General features: G+C 41.6%; 1 protein-coding gene and 1 long non-coding RNA gene across 8 annotated transcripts in view; one reads left to right on the top strand and one right to left on the bottom strand.

Annotated features, from left to right (window-relative positions):
- CA8 (carbonic anhydrase 8) overlaps positions 1–12,361 on the bottom strand; it is a 43,078-nt gene that overhangs the window by 27,096 nt on the left and 3,621 nt on the right. For all 7 annotated transcript variants that reach the window (XR_014529342.1, XR_014529343.1, XR_014529344.1 and 4 more), the window contains exon 3: positions 9,046–9,170. Coding sequence is in view for 4 of the 7 variants with exons in the window: in XM_083518010.1 (XP_083374136.1) it covers positions 9,046–9,170 (125 nt within the window). In the remaining 3 variants the exon portion in view is untranslated. The remainder of the gene's footprint in view (positions 1–9,045; positions 9,171–12,361) is intronic.
- Positions 1–12,361, top strand: part of LOC310713625 — a 39,387-nt gene that overhangs the window by 24,197 nt on the left and 2,829 nt on the right. The window lies entirely within an intron of this gene.

Raw genomic sequence — 12,361 nt, 5'->3', positions numbered from 1 at the left:
CTTGGCAAACCCTCACCATCATCAACTCCCACCTGGAAACCTATGCCTCCACTGTGGAAGGACGTGTGGATCCAGAATTGGCCTCCACAGTCACTTACGGACTCACTGTTAAAACTGTGTTTATGGAAGACAATCTTACTCAGCTACGAGTGATCCCTAAAGAAGAAGACTGGTGTAGCTGTAGCCACAAGCATTACTATAGCAGCAGTCCATCTAAGTAACTACATGGCACAGATGAGCATGGAAATGGGACAAGGAAGGAAGCTGCAGCGCCAACAACAGTTCCTTACAACTTTCCAAAAGCCACTGGAGCACCCCTGCCTCCATGCATGATGCATCTGATTGTAGACTCTACAAAAGTTCAAGCTGCAATAAATTAGTTAGTTTTCCCAGCTGGCCATGGGAATCTTTGTTCTGTTAGCTGCAATAGATAATTACATGGCAACTTTCCCAGAACTTGCCTGCACTGTGCCAGTGAAAAGGCATCGCAGCAAAGCATTTTCAACAAGCAAGTGGAGAAAAACTGTAGGGTTCTGCCCACTGTATGTAACTTGCAACTGGGCAAAGTTCCTCCCTGAAGTGTAGCAGCTGAACTGGCAGCATAATATCACACTGCCAGTCTGTAAAACCATTGGAAATTTCTTACATATTATATGGATCTTAGTGTTAGTGGTAATAACTGAAAAAGAAATTAAAGGAATCATGGTTCAACACCTGATTAAATCTAAGTATTCTTATATAGTCATCTCAAAGTAGCAGGATTTGAATGGTTTTTGCTTGATTGGACAATGGAGATTCCAGCCCATGTCATCCTAAGGAATTACCGTAAGCGGTACTAAATCATCTTATTTAAACTCTGGACAATTTGTTCCGCTCTGAACCTCAATGCACTTCATGAAAACAAAATCCTATGCAATCTAAATCTTTGATCTGAACATTTCAGTGTTCTGGGTAGTAGGTTGACTGACTCCATCCCACCTTACAGCTGGATTCCTGGCAAAGTGTCTCTTTGATTCCAAATAATTGCCATTTATTGAGTCTATGGGCAATTTTTCAAAAGATATTATGCCACCATGGCTTCCATTTATTTCAAGCTTCTGCTCAAATCCTGAATGAGTACAGGTGCTCATTGTCATGGCCATTGACCAGGACTCCTTGGAGGCACTGTCTTTCAACTGCTGCAGCTCTGAGGAGGAAATGGATCCACCCCCTGGTTTGTACAATGTGGGTCTGCAGGCACCAGAGCCTGCCTCCCTTCCTCTGAGCCATGAGGAGACATTGGTGCCACCAGACTCTGATGAGCTGGTCCACAGACGCCTTAGGGGCTCCAGAGAGCCCTGAGATGGGAACCGCACAGCTCCCCACCTCAATAGAATGACAAAAGAAGGTTCCAGCCCTTTAAATGTCAAGCAGTGAGGCCTCCAGTCAATGACTATGTATCCCTGCCAGAAATTCAACCAGTTGCTCCAAGACCTCACTAAAACAACTTGAATGTTTGACCCCAGCTTCAGGGGCACAGTTGGTCATCCTGAACCAACACCTTGACTCCATCTCCAAAGTTTTGCCTTGCCAGTCAGGAACTACTAACCTCCTCTGTTGCACCATCATTTCTCTCCGAAGTGGTGAGCATCCCTGTGGATTCTAGGCAATCCTATTTTCAATACTTTTTTGGCTAATAAAAGTTTCAGAGTAGACATGCTGCTTTGTTCCCAATCGTTGCTGAAACTCTGCGACTTTTCATACCACAGATATTTTCGGGGTGTGCTTTTGTCCCACTTTCGTTGTGCTGTAGCACAATGGTGCTCCTCCTCCAGACAGCAATAATGCTGTCTCATTGGGGAAGCATTGCAGAACAATTTAACGGAATGATTTGTGGACGGTCCAGTATAATCCCACCATTAATGCACATCAATGCACATGTACATCAATGACATGTTGCCAAATTCTCACACACACCCAAAAAACCACCAGCATGGAGGAGCCCTTTGAAGAGTTGTTAGGTATGAACAAAAAATTGTTCACACTTTAAAAAAATAGATTTTTTTAAAAAAGGATATACAAACCTTTCCCCAAACTGTCACGAGGAATGCACATGAACAAAGCCTTCCCAAAAGAACAGAATATTAGAAACAGTTAAAACTATTGATGCAGAAGAAAGGCGGTGTTCTTCACTTTCTCCCCCCATCCTTAGAGATGGATCAAGTAACTCTGATAAAACTCTACTGCTCATGTACATGGCTAGCTTACTGTGCAATCAGTCCTGCCAGCCTACAGCACTTTGGGGCTCATCCTCAGAGCTATGCATTTTATTCAGTTTATTTATACTTTGTCTCCCAAGACAGCTCACAAAAAGTTAAACATTACAATAAAGCAGATGCATACAGTGTCTCACCAGTTTGGAGCTGACTGAGCAGCGTGCTTCACAGCCAGTTCCTCTCTGGCACGGCAGCATCGAGCTTCAGTGCCAACTATGCAGTAAGGAGAGGGGGTGGCCCCTAGGTTGTCGCCATCCCCTTCCACAAAAACCCTTTCCAATAATTGCCTTAAAGAACCACAAGTTCTCAGCCTCCTGGCTCACTGAAAGCTTTTCAGGAAAAGGATCCCCATTGAATATAAAAGCTATCCATTTTCAAAGGACTTATAACGAAATCCTGCTAAAGATCACTCTGTTTAGGCTGCAGTTCTATTTACCCACTTAAAGGTAAAGGTAAAGGTACCCCTGACCATTAGGTCCAGTCGCGGATGACTCTGGCGTTGCACGCTCATCTTACTCTATAGGCCAAGGGAGCTGGCGTTTATCCGAAGACAGCTTGCGGGTCATGTGGCCAGCATGACTAAGCCACTTCTGGCGAACCAGAGCAGCGCACAGAAACGCCGTTTACCTTCCTGCCAGAGAACCTATTTATCTACTTGCACTTTGATGTGCTTTCAAACTGCTAGTTTGGCAGGAGCAGTGACTGAGGAACGGGAGCTCACTCCATCGCAGGGATTCGAACTGCCGACCTTCTGATCGGCAAGCCCTAGGCTCTGTGGTTTAGACCACAGCGCCACCTGCGTCCCACTTACCTGGGAGTAAATCCCCTTGAAAAGTAAGCCCAGCCGTGTATAATGATCTAAGCCCATGACATGCCAAATTATGAAAGATAGCAGCGCACACCCAGAAATGCCAGGCATGAGTGAGCTTACAACTTGAAATGAGAGATAGCAAGCAAATACAATAGACAAGCCTCAAACTAACAGTGAAATGTTATTGCAGTAAACATAGCAGCAACTCGGTGAGATGAAGCTGATTATATGTCTGGAATGATAAAGTGGGCAAAAGCAGGAAAGCTCTGAATAGGAAAAATGGCCAGTTTGAGAGAATGGATTTGTTGATGGGATAGTGCCAAATCAGTGTTTGTTCAGAACATTCGTTTTGGGGAAACGATGAATAGTTAATGATATGGAAATCTCAGAGACCACTGGAATTATTTCATGCTTAATTGAATGGGGCACATTCCTATCCACAGAGCAGCTGCAACAGTTTTACAGGCAATGAAGTTAAGATTTGTTGTGAATTTGGAGCAAATGGTCAGACAGAATGCTTGCCTGAAATTCAAAAGATTTCAAGAAATAAACTGACCTGATCCATTCGCTCTTCTTAACATTTCAGGAAAAGTTCTATGTACAATGTTAACAACTGCAACAGCAACAACAAAAGTTCTGGTGCAGGGAAACAATTGTGGAAGATAAAGTAGAAGTGGGATATCTTTACTTTAATCAAAGAGTGTACATGTTAGTAACCTCATTTCAAACCAAACAGAATAATTTTTTTTTTAAGTAGTATGGCATTATCAGAAGAACTTCCCACAAGGACAGAGATTTAATATGGTAAACTGTTGTATGCTAGTCCAGGCTAGTCCAGACTAGGTACCTTGTCAGGGAACAGGTTTCCAGAGTCTCAGTTCTCTGGCACTACCTAAGATCTGTTTCCTTTCCTCAGCTCCCATTTCCTGAGGGTGGATCAGCTTAATTTGTACAGCACACACCTAATGGGACTTCCATGTAATGCTGGAAAAGAATTTTCAGCCTAGCAAACTATGTAGCAGGAGGGAATTTTATTTTTCATGAATATGAGATTAGAGACCATGCTTTTGACTTAGGCAACATGGTCTAATGAATAAAGCACCCTGGGGTAGATCTGTTCCGGCTACTTTTGTAGCACACTGTTAATTTTCAGCAAAGCATGAAACGTCTCATGTCACCTTATCCACTTCTGGAAGGCAATCAGAAGCCATGTGGCTTCTTATGAGAAGCTACGCACCACTGCTTTCTTTATCTTCAGACCCATTGCTGCCTCGGCTAATGTAAGAGGAATAACGCTGAGCATGGCGATAGGATACGAAGCCTACTCCTAACAATCAGTCCCTCTGGAAGGGCAGCCAACCACCAAAGGCTTCCTCTTTGAATGTGCATCACAGAGAGGTTATGCTTTCATGCCAGTCTGCACACTTCACTAGCTGCATTCACGTATCCCCGTTGCCCTGCTGCCCTGACTTGGAGGAAGGAAGGATAGATGACTCATTCATCCACAAACCCCTTTTAATCCCTACACACAAACCCTTTTATTCTGGTTTTGCTTAGAAATCCGAGGTGCCACAAAAAGTTGAGAAGAGGGGAAAGAGGGGCAGTGAGAGTACCACCTTAAATCTCTGCTCTGCAGATCCCTGTAATATTTCAGCAGCCTAGCTGTGGCAATATTGTTGTGTTAGATTTAAATTGCATCACTCTCACTCTCTTGTCTTACATTTATGTGCAGAACAGATCAAAAGAAAAACACCACTTCCAATCAAAATTCTAATGTTATTGTTTCAAAAGTAGCCGTAGAGCAGTTAGAAGGATCTGTTGTTTGTTCTGTGTGCCTCTGTAGGTTTGCAGCATCTGTCTATATCTATGCAAAGAAATAGCTCTGGAAAATATGGAGAACCTGGAGCCTTAAAATGATACGTCTTTTCACTTTCAGCTCTTCTGTGATCTGCTTACTTCCATAGGGTTCGATACTGCTTTGAGTGGTATAATACTGCTTTAAATGTATAGTGCAGATGGGTTCCTAATTCGTGGCCTTTTTCACTATGCTATTATACTGCTATTTAAAATATTATTTGAAGTATTTTAAATTAGCATCGATGCATATATATATATATATATATATATATATATATATATATATACACACATTATACATATCTGTATACTCCTTGTCCTCTTCTTTGGATGATGACTTAGCTTTTGAGGCCACCCTAGCTTTTCCTGCAACATTTCCCAGGAAAGGAGACCAGTTTTTGAACATGCCCCAGGTCATGACAGCAGTGCAGCACCAAGTTGTTAAGTGTTCTATCTGCAAGTAATATGTGTCGTTAATATGTCTTAGTTAATTAGCAGCTGCAGTATTCAGTACCCTCATTACTCAATTACCTGAAACCAAAGTCCATCTCAGGCCCTGCGAATGTACCACTTGCATCAAATAAAACCTGATCAAACAAACCCAATATTCTGAAGACCTTATCAACAGATAATAAAATAACTGCTACGCTCTCATGCCTCTTCTTTGTATTTAAGGGTGGTATCAACTGCTTCCCTCCCACACACACACACACACACACACACACACACACACACGTTTCATTCTGTGACAGAAGGTTAAGGATAAGACTTCAATTTTATAAAGCATACAAATTTACCATTCTCTACAATCTGCTACTAGGAAAACATTGAATGCATTTAACAACTGTGAACATAAGACTGTGAAACATCTGCTGTTGCGCTGTTCTCTATGCCTGCTCTAAGGGTCAAACAAGATGGGGTATTAAGTGTGTCATGAGCCCTTACATTAGTGACTTTAAAAATGCCTTTCAACAGGGGTGGAGGGTGGGATGGGAAAGGGACAATGGCCTGGGGAGGAGAGGAGCTTTAACCCTTTGCCCCCCCCCCCGTTCGAATCTGAATTTGGACACCAAGCTTTTGCTATTTTTCCAGGGGGGAAGCTTTCATTGAATGGAAGCTTTCCTCCTGGAGCAACTAGCAGGCACTGGGGGTCCCAGTTTTGATTGGGACCATAGTGGGGCAAAGGAGTAAAGCATTCTTTCTCAGCAAGCTGATTTTTGTGGAGAGGGCTGAGCTTTTTTAGTTGTGGCTATGAGCAAGCAACTGGGAATCAGAAACCCTTGACTATTCCCTGCAAGTCATCCAGAGGTCTACCAGGAAATTCCAATCTACCTTCAGCGTACCTCTGGTATACCATGCCTGGCTGCAGCTGTCCAGAGCATTTTTGTGAAGATTTTACTGAATGTTAACAAAGACATCCAAGAACAACTTCTGAATTGCATAAGGAGATTTGGTCAAAAGACAACGCAATAATTAATTTTGAGCATGTCAGTTTCCAGAGGTCATACTGGAAACCTCCAGTTAGCTAATCTGTTAAGCCATGAACCAAAAAGTCCTAACCTTGAGTACCAGTTTCCCAGATATGCAGGAAGAATGAAATTACATTGTTTCACTTAAAGATACAGGATGTTGTTTTATTCTCATTTTACAAATGAAAAATAACATGGAACTTGGCAGTATTGAGCTCCTCCAAGTATTGGAAATAATAATAATAACATTCTTCTCAATGTTTCTATACGGATATATTTTTGGTATTCTGCAGCTTTCTGGCAGAAACTAAAATGAAAAAGCAAGTGAATATGCAAAGCTAGAATCTTTTGTCATTTGCTCCATTGGCTTCAGTAGATTTAGATATCTAACATCATTCAGTAGCTAAAGCCTGTGGTTCCCGTCTTAAAGCTGTTCACAGATTTAGCTAAATCTCTTTTTGTACCACATGATTAGCTTTCTCCTTAAAACTTTATCCAGATTATTCATTGTCAGTCTTTAAAATATATTCCAGTCTTTAAAATATATTCCAGGTTTCCAAGGCAAAAAAAAAAGGATTTTAAAAATGTATTTTAACATTACGCTGTATTAGCTAGAAATTTAATTCTGTAAATTAAGCTAATGTTCTTTTTATTTTTTGTACAACTAGAGGAGACAGAAATACATGAAGACCCGAGGTTCATAAGTTATGAAATTAATGAGTACACACCTACATGTATATTATGAGTCTACTGTATACACTGAGAGGTAGGTGATGATAACGTGCAATTTATAGGTTGCAGAGATCCAAAGCCAATCGTGCTACTCCACCTTATGCATGCAGTTTTTAAAGGGCATGTTTTCTCTTTCATATTATTAGGCAATGGGGGCTGGTGCCCATTGAGATCAGCAGGGCATCCTGTTTCACCACTTGAGCCGAAACGGGAAATGCCATCTTGCCACTGCTGCCTGCATTGCCAGCCCCGCCACCTCCACCACCAGTTGAGAAGCAGCATTAGCATCACGGCCAATTTGAGGCAAGATCTCATGTGCTCCAGAAGATTCAGAATGTTTGGGCCAAAAGAAATAGCATCCTCTCCCATTGATCCCATTGGAACATACATGACTAGTAAATGTGGGATAACGATTGATGGGAAGTTGTGTAGCTTCCACACAAGCAAATCAGAATGAAGCTCAATAAACAGGTCACCCGGAAGCAACCTGTGGCTCGAGAGCAGACAAAACAGTTCTGAACTTAACTCTGTAAGAGAACGCCTGCCTTGTGCTTTCAGATTGTTGCACAACAATCATACAAAGATTCAAATTGTGTTTAACTTCCTTAGTTCCAGTAGAAAAGTTTTCCCCTAAAATGCATGTTTAGAGGAGGAGGAGGAGGAGTTTGGACTTGATATCCTGCTTTTCACTCCCCTTAAGGAGTCTCAAAGCAGCTAACAATCTCCTTTCCCTTCCTCCCCCACAACAAACACTCTGTGAGGTGAGTGAGGCTGAGAGACTTCAGAGAAGTGTGACTGGCCCAAGGTGACCCAGCAGCTGCATGTGGAAGAGCAGGGAAGCAAACCCAGTTCACCAGATTACGAGTCTACCGCTCTTAACCACTATACCACACTGGCTCCGAGGGAGTTCATACACCAAGGATGTGATCTTAACACCATATACCTGGAAGTAAGCACCACTGAATTCAATAAGACTTACTTCTGAGTAGGCACACTTACCTAGACCTCAATGGGATTTACAACTGAGTAGACCTCTGCACTGTGATTTATGCTCATTTTCAGAACAAATGACGATGAAATTCCTGACGTTCTAAAGGAACAGAACTGGCCCTTCCCACTTTTAATTTTCTCAATTAACTGCTCAAGGTTTTGTGCAGATTTTCAACTGTTTTAATGTTTCCCTTTTAGTGACAGAGCAGAGCTAATGTCTGAAGTGGGCCCAAAATCCTTTTGGCATAGTACTTAAAAACAAGCCTTTATCGCAGCAGCTCAGTGCTTCGTAACAAATCCCACAAAGAATTAAAATGGCAAGGAAATTTGTTTTCAAGCTTCTAAGGGGATTAAGATAAATAGCATGAAAATATTTAAAGCCAAACAAATATGCACTGAAAGAGCTTTTATAATATAAAAAGATTAACTGCATAGCATGAGGAAACACTTGAATATCACCAACTAGCACCGTAAATGTACGCATGGAGTTGGACTACCGCACATGGCTCACATTGTGGACTGCAGTAACCCTATACCTGTTTTTCACTAAAAACTGGAAACCCACTGTGGATCAGTACCATTCAAGACCTTGCTTTTAAGTAGTGAAAGCTGTGTGCCTCTGCCCATGTTCCAGCTAGTAGTCAAGGAAATGCTAAGTTTAGCAGAGGTTGTTTGAATATTATTAATGCAGAAGTTAATAGTGCTGAAGGTTAACTTTATGACCGATTAATCATGCAGTAGAATTTGCACCAGAGGCACAATGCTATACATGTTAATTATAAGTTCCCAATGCATACTTAAGATGACAGCCTTTAAAAGTGACTATAAATCAATAAGCTGCAGAGTTAAAATCAAACCAACAGGTTTTTAGACATTAGTTTCAAATTCACAGGAAAAGTGTAAGGCTAGATAAGGGCAAGACCACTCTTACCTCCATGGGGAAAGCTTTGAAATTAACAGTGTGTTCAGAGCCACGCTGATTTTCTCTCCCCCAATGAAACCGGACATCGTGCAGTTCAAATTCATGCCCCCGAGGCAAGGGTCCTCCTGCTAACGCTGCAAAAGAACACAAATAATAGCAGGTGACATTCATAGCCTGCCATTTTTTGAAGATTTTCTCAGCCAACAGAACAATAGTTAGTGAGAATGAGAGAGAGGTCACATGTGACAAACTGTGCTCCACGGCTGCACACTTCTTGTTGCGTTCTTAATTTGATGAGGCAGAGCAGTTTTCATGAAGATAAATTTGCTTGTCTGTATTTATCCCTTCTAGGTGTGAATGTGTATATATCCATACATCAGGCCTGCATCTTTACTAGCTGATGAAGTTCTGTGCATACTATGTAACTTACGTTTGTTGTGAGGAAGCTGAACATGAAAAAACAAAACAAATTCCCAACCATTTTAGTCATATATGGGCCAAGTCTAGTCAAGTGCAGGCACAGCACCTGTATGCATTAAAGAGATTAATGGAGCCCTGTTTTCCCCATCCAGCATGTCGGGAGAAAACATGTGTCTATTGAGCCTGGCAGGGTCGCTCTGAACATGGGTGCTGCATCCATGCTCATCTGAATTGGGCCCATAACAGCTAACAAACTAACAGCTTGTCCTAACTGACAGACATAGATAGATAAGATAAGCTTGAATCCTCAGCAATATCATCTAAGGCATGAAATAAACTATCTATTATTCTATGGCCTCACTTTTTTAAAAAAGTATAAACTTGCTAATCTTTCACAAACCCAGGATATCCAAATGTCAGAGCCCAGATGAAGAAAATCAAAATATATATCTGCATATAATTTATACAAGAACTAGAACACTGAGTGAATGATCTACAATGATATGGCCTGGATCTACAAGTCACAGCATTATATATTTGGAATATTGCCAAGAACACTGTGGGTTTTTTACATGTCTACATAAAAGCACCAAAGTGACCCAGGTTTGACTGACACAGATTGTAATGAGATATGCAGAAGGAAGGGATACGAATGGATGATAATAGAAAAGTAACCATGACGTTCTGCAGAGAGTTGATTCAGTCCTTTCAGAGCAGAGAAAGTAAGGAAGATCTCCCAAGGCTGACTTTTCAAAAGACATTATTTTGCCACATGCCTGTAGACTCAGTAGGGATAGGGCTATGAAGAACTTCTCTCAATTCTAATGGGTATTTTATGAGTCCCATGTTAGAAACACTTCTTCCAGGACGGCTTCCGGTAGATTCAGAGCTGGGACTCAGAGGATGGTCTATAGAAAAGCCATTACATGAGCAATTAGTGATCCTGTGTTCCCCTGGTTACAGAAACTGGCAGAGTCTGTGGCAAAACACGAGACTCTCTTGGATCCTGTATATAAAACTGCTACCTTTAAGGCTGACAGTCAGCTTCCTCTTCATAGTTTTTCTCCCTTTGAAAACTGAATGCAAATTTCCAAACTGGTAAAGGAAGTTCTATAGCACCTCAAAGACTAACTCGTTTATTGCAGCAGGAACTGCTGGATACTGGCTTTCATTGTCAAATACTTACGTTGCAGCAAATCAGATAGTCTTTTAGGTGCTATAAGACTCTTCATCTGCTTCACTGTAATAAGGCTACTCCTCCAGAACATGCATAGAATATATTGACAAAATATGCACATTTCCACCTTTAACCATATAACACATCTCTTTTGCTATTAAAAGTTAACTCTACCCATATTATCTATTCATGGTTTGATCTCTGCTGAAAAGTAGATATATACTGTACATGAATGATCAGTTCTAGAGGTGCAGTAAGGACATTTTCAGTGAGGAATGTCTGAAATGTTAGGTTTTTTCCCATGAGATACTAGCAGCAGTGAAAAAGTTAGTGATTTTTATAGCCCTCTTCCTGATATTGAAATACCATGGACCATTTCAGACATTTTCCACATAAAGTAAGAGAAGGATGATCTGCTATGCTTCCAGATAATATTGCTAGGGGAAAATCTATGTGCATCCCTGAGGATGTGCATTCTGCCCTGAATTTGAAGATATTTTCCCATACGAGTTAGATGCTTTTCTCCAATTTGGACATGGCCTGCAAGTGTGGGCAGATGAAGCACAAGTCAACTGTACTTCCTCTCCTGTCACTTCTGCAGAATATTTTAAGTGGCTCTAAGAAGAGCAGCAGAAAGGGAGCCTCCCTCAAATACCCCCACCAGCAACTGTGGGATAAAGGGCTCTTGTAACATCAGCACCCTCTGCCTCTCAGGAAAAAAATTGGCAAGGGGAAGAGAGACTGAACTGGCTTTATCCATTGGCCACTGAAGGAGCAGCTGCACCAAAGGTTTTCCTCTTCCCTCCCATTCCTTTTCCCCTTGGTATCATGTCTATTCAATTGTGAGCCTGCAGGTAGGGACTGCAGGTGGGCAAGGGCCATAGCTCAGCAGTAGGTAGAGCTATGCAGAAGGTACTGGGTTCAATCCTTGAATGTCCCCTGCCTGAAAATCTGGATAACTGCTTCTGGTAAGTGCAGACAATACTGAGCTGGATAGACCAAAGGACTGAGCCGCCTTCCTGTGTTCTTCCCAACCTAAGAGTTGCAAGCATCCGGTACGGGTCCATTGACAAATATTTCCTGCTGACCAGCCAGCTAGAGACACAGTGAGAACTTTCCTTGTGGTCTCCCAGCTGCTTCGTAGCATTTAGACACTGCCAAGAATATGATAAATAAAAGGCTTTCTTCCTATTGTTCTTGATGCTGGTGTCGTATGTCAGCATATAGTGGCAAGTTGGAGAATTCTCTTTTTAATAGAAGTAAAAAAAAACAACCATAGAGACAATTTTAAATTTGGGGATGGGACATGCACGCGAAGACCCAAGAACATGGAGAGGGAATCTTAAGTGTTGCCCATTTTTGCCAAGCCAGTTTCCATCACTGTTACAGATTATTACAATTCTGTTGGTTAGAAGCCAATTCTAGCATTATTTCTCCCTATTTTATGTGTCTGAACCAGAGGAAGGCAGGCAGAAAGTGGCTGAAAACACATATGCTTGAAGTATTACACTCCTTGCTTGAACGCTTCTGGGACCTTCTTCACAGTCTTATGACTTGTATCTGACCATTTTTATGTTACAAACAAGCATCCAGAGTTTTCTCTGAGAGTTTTTCAATAAAGAAAAAAGAAGGGTATGTCTGTGGTTTATGACTTGCACAATGAAGGTAAAAAAATGAAATGGAACGGGAGCCTGTGTCTGAAGTAGCTAAGAGTGTGAAGCATGTCAG

This window comes from Podarcis liolepis, assembly GCF_965112155.1.
Source record: "Podarcis liolepis genome assembly, chromosome: 8".
Lineage (NCBI taxonomy): Eukaryota > Metazoa > Chordata > Lepidosauria > Squamata > Lacertidae > Podarcis > Podarcis liolepis.
This window is presented reverse-complemented; position numbering and strand designations above follow the sequence as displayed.